The sequence below is a fragment of the Pyrenophora tritici-repentis genome, chromosome 5 (assembly GCF_003171515.1).
Source record: "Pyrenophora tritici-repentis strain M4 chromosome 5, whole genome shotgun sequence".
NCBI classification, from domain to species: Eukaryota; Fungi; Ascomycota; class Dothideomycetes; order Pleosporales; family Pleosporaceae; genus Pyrenophora; species Pyrenophora tritici-repentis.
The window spans coordinates 2,957,848-2,972,901 of record NC_089394.1 but is presented as its reverse complement, the minus strand read 5'-3'; the positions used below and the strand labels follow the sequence as shown (position 1 = coordinate 2,972,901).

The 15,054-nt window shown below is 53.1% G+C and overlaps 5 protein-coding genes across 5 annotated transcripts; 3 read left to right on the top strand and 2 right to left on the bottom strand.

Moving 5' to 3' along the window:
* Window positions 1-1,410: 1,410 nt before the first annotated feature.
* On the top strand, window positions 1,411-3,724 carry PtrM4_111230 (uncharacterized protein; the record flags this gene model as incomplete). The annotated part of the gene is made up of 7 exons (XM_066107917.1): window positions 1,411-1,528; window positions 1,581-1,636; window positions 1,742-2,100; window positions 2,350-2,444; window positions 2,489-2,541; window positions 2,589-2,785; window positions 2,833-3,724. 7 exons carry the CDS (start codon window positions 1,411-1,413, stop codon window positions 3,722-3,724), a joined length of 1,770 nt encoding a protein of 589 aa, XP_065962366.1.
* Window positions 3,725-6,417: 2,693 nt separating this feature from the next.
* On the bottom strand, window positions 6,418-7,339 carry PtrM4_111220 (tetraspanin; the record flags this gene model as incomplete). The annotated part of the gene is made up of 3 exons (XM_001935651.2): window positions 6,418-6,690; window positions 6,836-7,071; window positions 7,174-7,339. The coding sequence occupies 3 exons, from the start codon at window positions 7,337-7,339 to the stop codon at window positions 6,418-6,420; spliced, it is 675 nt and encodes a 224-aa protein (XP_001935686.1).
* A 304-nt stretch (window positions 7,340-7,643) lies between these two features.
* On the bottom strand, window positions 7,644-7,934 carry PtrM4_111210 (uncharacterized protein; the record flags this gene model as incomplete). The annotated part of the gene is made up of 1 exon (XM_066107916.1): window positions 7,644-7,934. The coding sequence occupies one exon, from the start codon at window positions 7,932-7,934 to the stop codon at window positions 7,644-7,646; it is 291 nt and encodes a 96-aa protein (XP_065962365.1).
* Window positions 7,935-9,540: 1,606 nt separating this feature from the next.
* Window positions 9,541-10,372, top strand: PtrM4_111200 (ARG80, Regulator arginine metabolism; the record flags this gene model as incomplete). The annotated part of the gene is made up of 4 exons (XM_066107915.1): window positions 9,541-9,630; window positions 9,682-9,780; window positions 9,892-10,026; window positions 10,085-10,372. 4 exons carry the CDS (start codon window positions 9,541-9,543, stop codon window positions 10,370-10,372), a joined length of 612 nt encoding a protein of 203 aa, XP_065962364.1.
* A 2,480-nt stretch (window positions 10,373-12,852) lies between these two features.
* On the top strand, window positions 12,853-14,707 carry PtrM4_111190 (PotE, Amino acid transporter; the record flags this gene model as incomplete). Its single annotated transcript, XM_001935653.1, has 4 exons — window positions 12,853-13,346; window positions 13,494-14,228; window positions 14,279-14,493; window positions 14,562-14,707. The coding sequence occupies 4 exons, from the start codon at window positions 12,853-12,855 to the stop codon at window positions 14,705-14,707; spliced, it is 1,590 nt and encodes a 529-aa protein (XP_001935688.1).
* Window positions 14,708-15,054: the final 347 nt, after the last annotated feature.

Sequence of the window (15,054 nt, the reverse complement as noted above, 5' to 3'; positions counted from 1 at the left end):
GATGGCTGGTGTCGTCGTTGAGGGTGCTGCGGAGCGTCAAGGGAGGCGACGGCCTGAGCCGGAAAGGCTCTACGTGGAAGATGCTGGCCAATTCGTATGCGGACCGGCAGGGCACGTCGTCGGGGGGTTGCAGTGCATATGGCGCCGGGGGCGAGGGGGAACGACGGCGGTCGCGTTCTTGTTGCGTCGGGTGAGAACAGATGGGCGCTCGTGCATTCGGATATTAAAAGCAACCGGACGAGAAACAACGGTTGCGAGTGTTGGGCGGCGCGTGCGAACGAGCGACTATGTATTATGCGACGGGGCCGCGATTAGTTTGTGTGATGTCGTCAGAGGGCTGAGCCATGGAAGACGCAGCGTGGGAAACGGCGGAGAGGCGAGGTGAATTGCTTCTCAGACCCTGATGCTGTGCCTTTCTGATGTGCTTACAGAAGCATGGGTGCGGGAAGCACACGCCTCACAAGCTTCGCCCGGCCGCTACGGTCATAACCAAGACGCGAGCCTAGCGACACCTCCTAGACTCCTAGTCTGCGCTCCGAGGGGCCCACCACGCGATCTGATCATGGTCAAACACACCTGGAGCCCGTCAGATTCATCGCTGAGGCCTGCAACGACTCGACAGCGCGTAGACGACGCGTGGCCAGGTGGATGCTATTGATATTGATATTGATCTTGATCTTGGTCTTGATCTTGATCTTGATCTTGATCTTGCTCCATCACTCCCCCACGTGGCAGCTGTCTCCCATGCCCAAACTTTATGATGGGTATATGGGTATATCTCGGGCCAGCACCATCAGCGCTGATTTCTCAGCACATCATCACACATGCAGCCTTAGTTACCGCGCTCTTCCGTCAGCGAACTGGAACCCCCTTCTCAGCCGCCCCTCGGTCACCGTCCGTCCCTCAACTCCGAGTTGCTTGCCTGACGACAGCTGGCTGCTACTTGGGGCGCTCGGCATCCATGTCGCCTAATATCAGGACCTCACTTCTGACATTCTGACACAGCCCAGTACAGAGGTCCTATTTCAGATTCAATGCGAAACAACACAAACGCACAAGACTACTCGTCAAGCACGGCACACCCGGCTCCGTGGACGAATATTCTCGACTGTGTATATATATGACGCACTTGTCGCAAACGGATGCCGGCGCACGCCCATTCCGATGCATCTCGTAAACGGCAGATAGATTTAGACGTACTACTGTATAGTAGGACTAGGACGGTCCCGACGTTGCTTTTGTCGAGTGCGAGTGTGCTCAAGTGAGGCTAGTAGTCGTGCACGTGACACCGTGCAGCGTGCAGCCTTATTTCCGCCCAAGCGTCGCATCTTGCCCGGGTGACAACGCGTTGCCCAGTGTCTACGTCCCCCCCACACGCAACAACTCCACCCCTCCATTGCTGCCGTCATCATGAAGGACCAAAAGCAAAAGAAGGCGCAGAGGAATAGCATTAGAGACTTTTTTGCCCCATTGTCCAAAGACACTACCCCGCGTGCCACCACTTCGACTAGTACCGTGCCGCAGAAAAGTACAAACCTCCACCGCAGCCACTGGTTGACACTAACCACATCTTGACTCAGAAGCATACAATGCGCCAACACCTTCACTTGATCCCACTGCCCTAAAATCCTCTGAAGTCACACAACCTGCAACATCCAATGCCTCCAACACACCGAACCCCTCCTTCAACTCCAATGCGCCTTCTACTGTGACAGATGCGCTGCCCTTCAACCCCTCACAGACCTCGGCCCATTCCGCCACCAGTAGACGCATAATCTCCCATGGTCAGCAAGTCGTGCTCAATTCCGATTCCGACGACGACTCGCTTCTAGATGTCGACTTTGGCCTGGGTGCCAAACCCACTCCCAAACCTACGACCACCGTCATAACCACCCGCTCCAAACGCAGGTCAGAAGATGAAGACGAACAGCTGCGCAAGCCGGAAAAGAAGTCCAAAGTCGACAAGCACAAGTTTGAGACTTTCATACAGACGGTCCAGCAGAAGCTAGAGACAGAGCAGAGGATCAAAGAGCGCAAAGCTGCCCTAGAAGAGGCTGACGAGGAGCCTGTGAACAACACCACTACAATTACAGAGCACGCGTTGGGCCAAGTCGTGCAAGATGAGGATGACCCCGACAAGGCACATCGCCTTTTCCTGGCAATGCAGAGGACGAATGCCATGCAAATGCAAAGCATCTTTCACTTTTTTGGGGATCCTTCAGACTCAATTCCAGTGCTATCCAAGTTCCCTACTAGGAGTCTTCCTGGGCAGCGTTGGGCTCGTAGTCTCAAAGGTACCATCACGTTTATATGTTTTGGGGCCGCTTACTGACCTGGCCAAGATCCCAGTACTAGAGATCAAGCCTTCATCACTGGCTTTGTGGACCAAGTTTTCCGCATACAACGGCTGCCCGAAGAACTTGCTTCTTGGATGATCGACCAATGTGGGTGACATCGTACTCGTGCAATTCCCTGCTAAACGTTCTAGTTTGTTCCAACCACAATGAGTCACTCAACGCCCGGTATCTCGATATTCTTGAGGTATGTACTTTTCTGACTTTGACCCACTCCCTTTTTGACACCTGTAGTCCCATCACGAGCATCTAGAGACTTTACTCGGTCCAGAAAGGTTGTATGTCTTGTTTAAAGCAATAGGTGCCAATATGCATCAACTCGACCACGAGACTGAACTTGCGCCAACGTCTCTGCCAAAGTCCGAGCATAGTCTGCCGCTTCCTCCAACCCTCAAGTCGCTTGCCAGACTACTTGAAGGAGCGGCACCATGGTAGGCATACTTGAGTAACAGCAATTTGCATTGCTGATGCGCTACAGGCTACGCACCAAGGCTCGGGGTCATGCGCTATTCATGTTATGCCATGTGTGTTTAGACGACCGTGTCGTTGCAGATTCCGAAGTACTTTGCGCCATACAGGACGCCATAGAAGCGCTGGTCTGCCATTTTGCCGACAACTATAGGCTGAACTCTGCTGTAGGAAGCCCTCTTCTACAAGATGTTCAGTCCCTAATCTCTTCCCAGCTCAGCGACATCATTCCTCAACTGCTCGCCAAAGTGACACATCCGACGTTACAAAGAAACTTAATCTGTGCCTTTCCAGCAAGGTCTCCGTTGACAGCATATCTGCAGCGTCATTTGGCTCTTGCGTTCCTCGTACATCCCGTTTCGGTCGATGTACCACTCGCAGATCCAAAGGTGTCAGATATCTTACTTGACCATTTGGACAAATCACCAGACTTCCGAGTAAACAGGGACGTTGACTACAGTCTTCTTGCAGCTCAATTCACTCTGCTCGACATTGCCATAGGACCCGGACTCTCAACCGTACCATATCAGCCACTACTAAGTCCAACACCATCACAAGCAGGCTCCTCTCCAACCAGAGCCCTACTACCAGCAACTTCCGAAGTCAAGAACTTCAACAATCAAGTCGACACACTTGCTCGACGAATCAAGCTACTGGGAAACTCCATCATCGAGATTGGTGCTGGAGATTTGTCGATTCTAGAGACCAAGGACTGTATAGAGCGGCTAGTTGCGCGACTGGAGCACTCTGTGAGAATTGGCGGGAAGAAGGTTCACAACGTGTTTGGCACCGATGAGGATAACACACAGTCCAAGCTGAACAAGTTTTTCAAAAAAGCATTGAAGCCCACTACCCCAACACCATTACAGAGCATATTCGACGAGGGTGAGGGTGGCGCTTAGCTCTAAAGAGTCGAATCAATGGATTCCTTAGATAATCCTACTACGGAGCTGGCCGAGGAAGCGTACTGTACACTCTGGCGAAACGATACTCGCCGCCTCCAAATCCACCAACGTCCTGACATCCGTCTCTGCGAAGCCACAAACACTATGGTGAAACTCCCCGCGATAAAGCCACACCCAGCCATCCCGCTCCTTTGCGTCCCTCAATCAGAAGAAATTCATATCAACGTTGGCGCAGCTCTTGGCAGACACGCTCCTCAGGGGGATCTACAGGAGCACGACGCGTCGAGTTCTACCCGTATACCCGCTATCGTTCGGCAGCAATAAACCCCAACCCCATGCCTCACGCTTCTTGCGACGCGCCAAAAATCCTTGGACCGCTGCTAAGAGGGTCTAGAAGAGGAAACGCACGATGTTGGATATTGAGCATGTCGCAATGTGCGCCCCCGCCTATATCCCAAGGCCAATGCAGACATGCCTTCTCCTATCGCATTGCATTGCGCGAATGCAAGGCAACGCGGCTTTGCTCCTTCATGCAAAAATCCCAGGCTTCACCCAGGAGCAGTCTCCACCTCCAAGCTTTCCAAGCTCTATTAGTGGAGAGACGAGCATGCATGTCACATTTGCGCAAAAATGCGGGAAAGCGGCACGGTGCGAGGGTTGCGCTGGGTTGTGGGACCACTATTTTTCCACACCCGGGTTTTTTCATCCCTAGATTCGAGATTAACGATTTTCGATTTTTTGAGGCGGCAAGCCGTCCCCCCCCCCAAGCATGCAAGTTTGGTTTTTCTTCCGTCTCCCGTTTGGCGCCGCCCCCCCAAAACGTTGGCTATGGCGCAACGCACGCCACTGACTCGCTATCTCTGTATGAGGCGGTGTGAAGCCGAGGCACTTGCCGCACACGCCGAACCGACCGAACCGGCCGGCTGACCCACTCAAGGGACACCCATCCATAGCAAGGGTAACTGAACCGCCGCTGGAATTATTGCAATTGCGTGCGCGCCGCGCGAGCAAGGGAGAGAGACCTGGACCAGGGGAAAAAAAAGGCCACCATACACCGAACAAGGCGAACGGTTCGGGGGTGATGGTGGAGCTGGGTCTCATTTAACGCGCGGGTTTTGCCGAAGCCAACGTGATTTACCGGTAACCGGTTACGGGGCTGGCTGGCTGGCTAGCTACAAAGATAATCTTCATCATCTTTCATCATCAACCTGGTGTGCTGCAAAACATGATGATCCCGGTTCTACCGTGAGATTGAGGCTGGGAAGAGGAGCGAAATTGTGCCGTTGTTCAGCTTTATGCTTACTTACTTACCCCAGTTCGATCGATAGTTGGATCAGCTGAACTGCACCGGCGCATTTTTTAGTTGCAATCAGATGGACTTGTTATTAAACCAATACCCCGATATTCATGCTTTGGAAATGAGGGCTCGGGAGGAGGAAGCGTAGCGTAGCGTAGCGTGGGAATGCAAATCAGTCAGTCAGTCAGTCAGTCAGCTTTGGGCGTCCGTGTGTTGTGCGCGAGCGCGCGTGTCTGTGTGGGCGTGTCTGTGTGGACAACGCCCATCAACGCGCTTCTGGTCATCAAACCAGTGAAAAAAACGATATTCATGCACAAAAACTAGCGATACACACACACGCACACAACCCGCACCCGCATCCGCACCCGCATCTGCACCTCCCTGTAGCACGTAGATTATAAAAAAAAGTCGCAACTTCTCCTCCTCCTATACACGTGCATGCAGATGTTTTATGTAGAAACTGAATTGTCAGAGATAATCGCCAATAATACCAAGCGAGCAGCACACGCCAAACACATGGATCGAAGGATCGAACGAAGGAACGGGGATTTTCCACCTTACCTAGTCTGTCTGTATGGTACAGTAGGTATACTTACTTACTGGGTTAGTTCTGCGTTCTGGCTTCACGGCGGCGGTTTTGCTCGTTCGTATTTCGAGATGGATGGATGGATGGACGGATTCGTCATTGGGGAGGCCCGATTGGCGAAGGAACTACTGGTTTGGCCGTGGGTGTGGCCGGTCGGTTGGGTTGGTTGGGATCGTTGGTTTTAGATCAGAGATGTGATTGATTGATTGATTGCAAGGGGAGATACGTAGCCTAGGATAAGGTATGTACTGTATGTATGTACAGTAGGGTCCCCGCTTGTACTGTAGCGGGGATTTGCTTATATGGTTCGGTTGGTCGGTCGGTTGGGGGTGAGAGGTTTGTGCAGATGGACGATCATCATGGTGAGGGTACGGTAGGTGGTAGTTGCATATGGGATCCAAGATCGTTTATTCATTGATTCATTCATCTATCCATGATAAGTATTAAGCGCATAAAAACATCCATATTGATAGAAAAGAAGCCGTAAGGTCTTGTATTAATGGAATGGTATCCAGATCTATATACATAGAATGAATGCTAAAGGGTTGGAAAATTGGGGGGGAATATTTGAGCTGACAAGATGAGAGGGTTTTCAAGTGAAAATGCGTTTTTTGAAAAGATGACGATCAGCCCTGCTGAGCCTTTCTAAATCAATTGCTCTTCTGCCACATCACCAAATGTCCAATGTGGAGGGAAAGAAAGCGCCGGTTCGATTGCTGGTCTTGACTCACATTCATTCCGGCTCTTTCAAAAAACCTCCCTGGCTTTTCTCGGTCTTGTTTTTTTTGTTGTCGAGGTGGACATGGTTTAGATGCCACCAACACCGTTCTTCTCGTCAATGTGCCTGTAGCGCTCCTGTTCTTGGCGGTACTTGAGGACCATGGCGACGCAAAGTACAAGGATCATGTCGATACCAACAATGCCAAAGGCGGCGGTGAATACTCGGTCCAGATATCTGTTGGCAAAAGAGGAGAACTTGCCAATGCAGCCGCCCTTTTGCGCGGCGACAAGGGTGTTCAGGCATGTGCTGTCCTGCACAAACGGAGGCGTTGTCGAGTTGACGTAGCCGCAGCAATCGAACTATGACAATGTCAGTATCTGACTGGTAGACCGCTATTATAGGGCGGGGCCGAAGGGAATATCGCCAAGGGTCGCTGAGCCTCACGTGGGTGGGAGCCCACTTGGTGGTTTCTAGTGCTTATTCAATACGACAGAGGTCACATACCTTTTGTTGCAAGAGACTCTGAATAAGCGGCGTCTCCCGTCCCCATAGCACACTCAGGTTCTGGCGGGTTTGGAGGGTCTCTACCCAGATGGCAACACCGAGACCAAGAGTAAAGGTTGCGCAGACAACTACGAGCCAACCTTGAGTGCGGAGCCAGCCTCGATTTGTGGGAATGAAGAGGGCTGGGAGGGACAGAAGAAAAGTGACGAAGACGAAGATTGCGTTGACGACGCCAGCTGGGTACTTTGTCAGTTCATGTTGTTTGTAATAGTCCAACAACGGGTATCACGACTCGCCGCCACAGTAGTGCGGCAATATCGATTCCTTGCATGTCGTACCTGTCAAAGGACACTGGCCAAGCAGGAGGTTCTGCGTGACGTTGTCTACAGTAGGAGTGGCCCGCATCGATTGCTCCGACATGAGAGAGAAGCCCAGCAACAATCCTCCGCATCCAGCGAAGAGGAAATCCATGGCAACAAACGACAGCATCAGTTTGGTCGGCATCTTGGCGGTAGTGGTGCGCTGTGAAGCGGCTTGAGCGGAAGAGACTGGGCGAAGTGAATAGACGTGATCAATGAGGGTAATTCGAGTGCAGCGGAGACGTCCGGCGTACTCTCTCGTGAACTGCAACCGTCTATGCGTGAGGGCAAATTATTAGGTAGAGGGTAGAGAAGTGAAGTGAAAGGAAGGTTGGCAACGACGGCGCTCCCACGGGAAAATGCATGGCATCAGGGACACGGGGACTTGAAGCATTAAGAGGCTCTACGAGGGCGCGTCACAGTTGGAGCGCGACGATGCGTGTGTGGTTTCAGTAGTGTTGGAGCATTGCCGGCGGCGAATCACGGACAGCAGCGGGCATAATCGGACGATGTTTTGGCGCTGCGACGTCGGTGCGCCACAGACGTGCGGAGCATGAAGTCAGAGGAAGTAGACCATTTCCATGATGGCGAGCAAAACAGAGCAATGCACTCGGTGCAGATGTCGGATACGATGGGGTCAGCGTCGTCACGAGAGCGGCGGCGGTGTTGAGGTAGGCGTAGGCGAGTGCAGTAGGCACGGGCAGCAGGTGCAGGAGGGCGAGGAAGGCTAGACCGCGCATGAGGGCGAAGCGAGACCGGACGGGGAAGGAGCGAAGGGGTGCCTAGGTGGTGCTTGCCCACGTCTTGCAGGCCGCGGCTTCCCAATTCATGGGCCCACCTGCCCGACGAAACACAGGGTGAGGCCGGGGCCGGGATTGGCCACACGGCGCATTCGGTTGCAGTTGGACGGTGGAATTGGGACGTCTTTGGCGTATTAGCAGTGCCATGTGCCATGTTGCCGCGTCGGGGCCAGCGGGCAGAGGTCGCTGTTGCTGTGTTGCTGTGTTGCTGTGTTGCTGTGTTGCTGTGTCGCTGTGTTGCTGTGTCGCTGTGTCGCTGTGCTACGAGATGTCGTCGAGGAAGTAGTTTCTCACCAGCACACGTTGCGCATCTTGTGCTGCAGCCCGTCCGTACTTACAGTACTGTACTGTGCAGTAGTAGTTGGTAGCTGTACCGTAGCCGGTGGCTAGCTCTATGTAGGTAAGCCCAGAGTGGAGAGAGGGCGGGCAGCCGACATTCACCAGTTGACCGTCAATCTGACTTGAGCGGGCTAGCGCAGCCAATTCCACCAATTATCTGGTCCCAAAAGAGCGGGCCCTGCTCAGCTGCCCCTAGCGCCGCCCTCGGCCTCACACTGACGGCAAGGTTTTCATGTGGAAAGGCGGGTGCTGTTCATCTCCAAAAGCGACCTGACAGGTCAAAATCTAGTGTCAAGCAGCCAAAGTTAGTATCAGCACAAAACTGTCACTGGCAGACGCGAACACGTCAGGTTGGTGCGTGATCCGTGGCCTCTCTCTCGCGATATTGGCAGAGCCAGCAGCTCTGATCTGCGATTCAGAGCAGTGACCAGGGTTATCCGCCCCCAGTTGGCAGTGGGTAGTCGACGGCCTGCACGCACCAAAGCAGCCAAAGCAGCCGTCCAGAGAAATACTTGACCACTCCCGCCGTTTCATTCCCAATACCGTTCGTCCCTTTCCTTCTCAAGACAGCTCTCGGGCTATACCACCTGCGCCTGCACCACTCAGTCTGTCCCTGCGTGTTCGAGCCTTGCCATACGCCAAGCTCGACAGGGTCACCTCAACCGCCAGACGGCCCATCCAACCCAACCCACGCCAACGGTCGCGAAAAGCAACGCACCTCGCACCTGATCGCAGCGCCGGTCAAGGCCAGATAGAAACAAAAAAAAAGGTACGTACTCGGACGACAGGCACGTCGCGCGCCCGTCACGCAGGTCACGCATAGCCCGCACCCCTTCTGCACCCTTCACCGCGACCCACCCCAGCCACTCCCTGTCGCACGGCCCACTCGGCAGTCAGCGCGTAAACGCCCACGGCGCTGAGCGGCCCAGCGTGCCTCCCCGCGCACCTTTTCCTTGCACATTCCTGCTGCGCCATCACCAAAGGGCCAGCCCCAATTCTTTTAACAGGCCGCGCTTCCTTTTCCTATTGAGGTCAACCTTTGAGTCTAACCCAACTCAAGCTGTCTGCAGTTCGTTCTGTAACATTTTGCGAGTCCGCCCAAACCACGCAAGAACGCCTGCCTACTCCCCACACTCCGCCGCATCCAGTTTAGGGCCCTCGTCCGCCAAACACCAGGGTAACCAATCTTTCTCGCGACTCAACCACAATGGCCAGCGAAATCACCGAGCACGACCAGAACGCGTCGCCGTCAGTCCACGACGACGGCAATGGCGCTCTGAGCATGGAGAACCGTGGCGTCAAGCGCGCGCGCGCCGCTGCCGACGACGACGATGACGACGACGACAAGCCCGGCCGCGAGCGAAGAAAGATTGAGATCAAGTTCATCCAGGACAAGTCGCGTCGGCACATCACCTTCTCCAAGCGCAAGGCCGGTATCATGAAAAAGGTACGTGCTGCATCTTCTGCACCCCCCGCCTAGAGCTGCCTGCCACTCGCCCGCGTCGCATAAGAAACATAGCACGCACCACAAGCCACAAGCTAACGCCCTCACCTACAGGCCTACGAGCTGTCCGTCCTCACTGGTACCCAGGTGTTGCTGCTCGTTGTTTCCGAGACTGGTCTCGTTTACACCTTCACCACGCCCAAGCTGCAACCCCTAGTCACCAAGCCCGAGGGCAAGAACCTCATCCAGGTATGTTGCAGCGCCACCCGCGCCCGCTGCATGGCACCGCATTGCTAACCCCAACCAGGCCTGCCTCAACGCTCCAGAGCCCTCCAGCGGCGATGCGAATGGTGTCGACAACGACACGGTTGAGTCGCCCGAGGACAACCATGCTCAGGTCCCGCCCGGCCAGCCACGCGGAATGCCGCCCAACAACAACCCCATGTCGCAAGCCTACATGACCCCAGAGGCTGCTCTGCACTACCAGAGCTACCTCCAACAACAGCAGCAGCAGTCTAACCAGTACCCCATGGCACAGCAAGGCATGCCGCGCCATCCTGGTGGCCACTATCCTCAAGACCAGAAACTGGGCTAAACGTAATACACATATACTGTACCGCATTGGTACCAGGTCACTCCTCGGAAGGCGCATAGTAACTGGATAGGGATACCCACATAATGGCAAAAGTAATCACCGCCATGCGCGGGTGTATGAGATGCGAATTCGCATGCGACAGCGTAACAGGGGTGGGACGATATCATGTGGACACGCAATGTTGGAGAATGCAGTTGCACTACTGGACGACTGCGCGTCGTATGTGGAAACGGTGCCGTGTCCGTTGTTTGTTTCTTCTCGTCAATTCAGTTTTGCCTCTCATCCCGACATATCTAGCATTTCGTGTCACATTTAGTCAGGTACTGTTCATGACCAGATCTCTCCTTCTACCGATAGGATCAGTCAAATTCAGAACGTTAATTCACACCATGTCCATCTTTGTGAGCCACTACTTCTGTGCGAGCTTAGCCCGGTCTGGGCGTTGCTTCCTATTTCGTCTACCCGTACTTGCCTTTTCGGGAGATGAAAATCTGCATCTCCGCATCACTAACATTCTGACCTTCTTTGTCTCCATGAACCGCTCCGGCGCGATATCGAACGAGCGAGTTGCCAAGGCTTGCATCTTCCGGTATTACCTGGTCTTGTGCATGGCGGTCTACCGGAAACTGATCCGGCAATCATCCACAACGACTACTTCTCCCCATCAGGACTGAAACAAGCATGTTGCGACGAGCTGGTCCGACGTTACCCCCAAACTCGTGCGCGACCCCGATGGCAGCAGCGTCTTGTAAGGCTGCCATCTCTCTCTCTTCAGCCCACAGACTCGACACCGCTCTCGAGGCGCTGTTACATCCGCAAGCGCAACACTGCCCGCACCTAGCGTGCCGGTTGAAATACACTACCAGCGTGAAACCATGTACCCGTACACAACCAGGACTCGATATGACGGGAACCGCAACAGAGCCAATACAGGCCTGTGGCCCTTTGTTTTTCTGTTGCTTTGCCGGTCTAGCATCGGCAACGTCGAGTTACGATCGCGGTGTCCTACATCTCATGTGTCACTGCGTGACTACGGCATATGGCAAGTGCGTCGTACAAGGCGGCGAGCGTAGTACGTTGACCGCCGATTGATGCAAAGGCTTGGGCCACCTACTACTTTGGATGCCGTTGTATGGCTGGGGTGCCTAGAAAGAGTCATGGAAGAGTCGCAAAGAGCGCCACCGTTGAGCGGACGGAGCAGTACGATTGTGAGAAGCACTTGGTAAGCAGTCGACGGCAACCTAGGGCAAGATCCTGTCTCAAGGTCACACCCGAAACCGATGTCTTACTGAGATGCGCTGCTGGGAACGGGCGGCTAATCTAGTCCCAGGGATGGGGACTTTATGCTGACAGCAGTCGTCATAGCCTGAGCCCAACACTTTGGCATTTGCTCAATAGTGAGATCACTACCGCGGACCGCTCCGCTGAAATTCGCCGAAGCATACGAACCACTGTTGCTGCAACTGTACGGATACACGGCATGGCTGTAGTGCGACAGGAAGCTTCACACGCTTTGTACCCGTCCTCTGCACGCCACCTCTACCCCTAGCGGCACACACTAATCTGCAGATGGGCGCGCAAAGGGCATCGATGGGTGCAGCCCGTGCATTAGATATTGGGTCCATCCCATCCCACCTGTCTCCCGGCGCCTTCAAAGTCTCTTATTCTTCCAGAATTTAAAAATGCTTCATCTCGTACTATAGTACGCGTCATCCTACGTATGGGGTGCCTGCCCGCTCCCGTGTTGCTTCTTTGAGCGGCCCCCGCATCATGCAACGCCAGGGCCCTGTCTCCGAGAATCGTATGTTACACACAAACTTCGACCTACGTACACAGTAGCATCTCCGCATGAGTCTCCCGTTCATACGATTCATTCACCTGGTCTTTCTGCAGTGTGCCTGCCGGTACTGGTATGTGCAGTGGCCCGTCGCGTACACACCATGACTCTTTCATCCCCATGTCATTCATCTTCTACCGTATACCTACACCCGCGGGTTAGGGTGTGGCGTACATCTGTCGGGTGTAAGGGTATGCTATTTCTCGTAGATGGCTGCTCGTATTCTCGCCACTCATATTCAATATCAATCACATGCCGCTGATTGGTAGCTGTACAGGCCACCAAACTATGACTTTTAAGGTGAGATAGTCCTGTTTGCAGCGCTAAGTCCTTGGTATGCGCTATCACTCGACACCCTGTAGTTACTTTTGTCGATTCCAGCTCCCATTTGCTCTTTCTTATCTGCAGTGCATTCATCCAGGGTTGTCCCGCGATTACGCCGCACAGCACGACCTACATCAGCAGCAGCATATAAGCACGAAGATTTTCTTGTGACTTCCTTGGCAAGCTGCGATAAGCTTCGCGCCAAGTACATCCTCGGAATCCTGATGCTCTGCACCATCCCAAGTTCTTAGCGACATCGATTGTCTGTCTTTTGTTTGTCATTCTTGATCGAATTGCCACACCAGAGCAAGCCGGAGCCATGGAATCAATAGAGAAGAAGCGGCCGAGCTCCAGCATCTCACGAGATGTCGAGCAATCACTCAAGGCATCCGTGGATCCAGATGCACTGAAGCTGGCGGAGATGGGCTATACACAAGACATGAAGAGAAAATACACTGTATGGTCGGTCCTCGGTGTCGGTTTCTCTTTGACGAACTCATGGTTCGGCATATCAGCAGCCTTGATCACTGGTATTAGTTCGGGAGGTCCACTTCTTATCATCTACGGAATCATTCTTATAGCGCTGATATCGACATGTGTTGGTATTAGCCTGAGCGAGCTGGCAAGTGCAATGCCAAATGCAGGCGGACAGTACTTCTGGGCCGGTGAGCTGGCGCCGAAGAGATTCAGGAGACTTGCAAGCTACATGACGGGCTGGCTTGCGTGGTGGGGAGCCATGTTCACGAGTGCGTCTGTGGCATTGTCGATGGGTAGTGCTATCATGGGATGCTACCAACTAGGCCACCCAGACTTGTAAGCATTCTTTACATTTCTCATTACCTTGTTAAGTTGGAAAAAATAACTTGATAGGGCAACTGTCAGGTCTATCATAGTTCCAATCGTTATTCTTACCTGGAGGATCTGCAGTACTGGAGAATGACAAAGCTGACAAGAATACAGTGTAATCGAAAGGTGGCACGTCTTCCTCACATATCAACTCGCTAATATCTTCTGCTTCTTCTTCAACTGCTACGGCAAAGCACTATCAACAGTGGGAAAAACCACCCTATGGGCCTCGCTTATTTCCTTTGCGGCCATCCTTATTACCGTTCCAGCAGTCGCCCCAACGCACCAACATGCCAAGTTTGTCTTCGCCACTTTCATCAACACCACTGGCTGGCAACAGGGCGGTATAGCCTTCATCGTTGGCTTAGTGAACACAAACTGGGCCTTTGCTTGCCTTGACTGCGCAACTCATCTTGCAGAGGAAGTCCATCGCCCAGAGAAGATGGTTCCCATAGCTATCATGGGCACTGTGGGCATTGGTTTTGTGACAAGTTGGTTCTTCTCTGTCGCAATGTTCTTCTCGATTGTTGGGGACTTTGCTGAGATTGGACAATCACTTACTGGAGTACCTATTCTCGAAATCTTCAACCGCGCATTGGAAAGCAAGGCTGGAGCGACTGTACTCGAGGCTCTCATTATTGTTACTGGACTGGGCTGTCTGGTTGCAAGCCACACCTGGCAGAGCCGTCTTTGTTGGAGTTTTGCACGCGATCGCGGATTGCCTGCCCATCAATGGCTTTCCAAAGTCAACAAGGAGCTTGATGTACCGCTAAACGCACACTTTGTTAGTTGTGTCATTGTGGCTATCGTGGGCTGCTTATACATGGCCTCGCTCACGGCTTTCAACTCGTACGTCTACAAATCCTTTGGGAACTTGCTTGTTTGCTAACAGCCAGCAGTATGATTACAGCATGCATTGTCCTACTATACCTCAGCTATGCGGTACCCGTCGTTTGCCTCTTGATCCGTGGACGCAACAACATACCACATGGTCCCTTCTGGCTCGGCCCCATCGGCCTCTTTGCAAACGTAGTCCTGCTCGCTTGGACTCTGTTTACACTTGTCATGTACTCGCTCCCGTACTCGAAGCCCGTTAAGGCTGGCAACATGAATTGTAAGTACATGTTTGTATAATACTACCTCGTGGGACCACTTGGAAAGCACAGCTGACATGACCTGCAGACGTGTGTGTAATTTACGCCGTTGTTGCCTTTCTGGCCAACGTAGACTGGCTTGTCCGAGGCCGGAAGAGGTTTGTAGTGGCAAACGAGCGAAAAGAAGAAGGCGTTGGTCGAGCCTCGAGGATCGTCGATCTGCCTCAGCAGTAGACTCGGGATATGCAGCTTAGGCTAGAATTTAATGAGAATTGAGAGACCATGTATAATACAGAGTTCATATAGGATCGTTGAAGTGGTTTCTTAGTTTATTCCTTCAAATGTGGAAGCAAATATCGTCAAGGTCAAAATCGACGAGTATGCAGTTACCTGTGCAGAGATCATGCCAAATTTGTTTTCGTGCTCGCGTGATTGCATCCACGTGAAGACGAGTATGCAGTTACCTATGCGGAGATCATGAGAAAATGGGTTTCGTGCTTGCTTGGTTGCATCCACGTGAATGTTAAGCAAACGCGTAGTGCCGAGTTGCCATAGCGATAAAAGCGGAAGGATAATGGTCG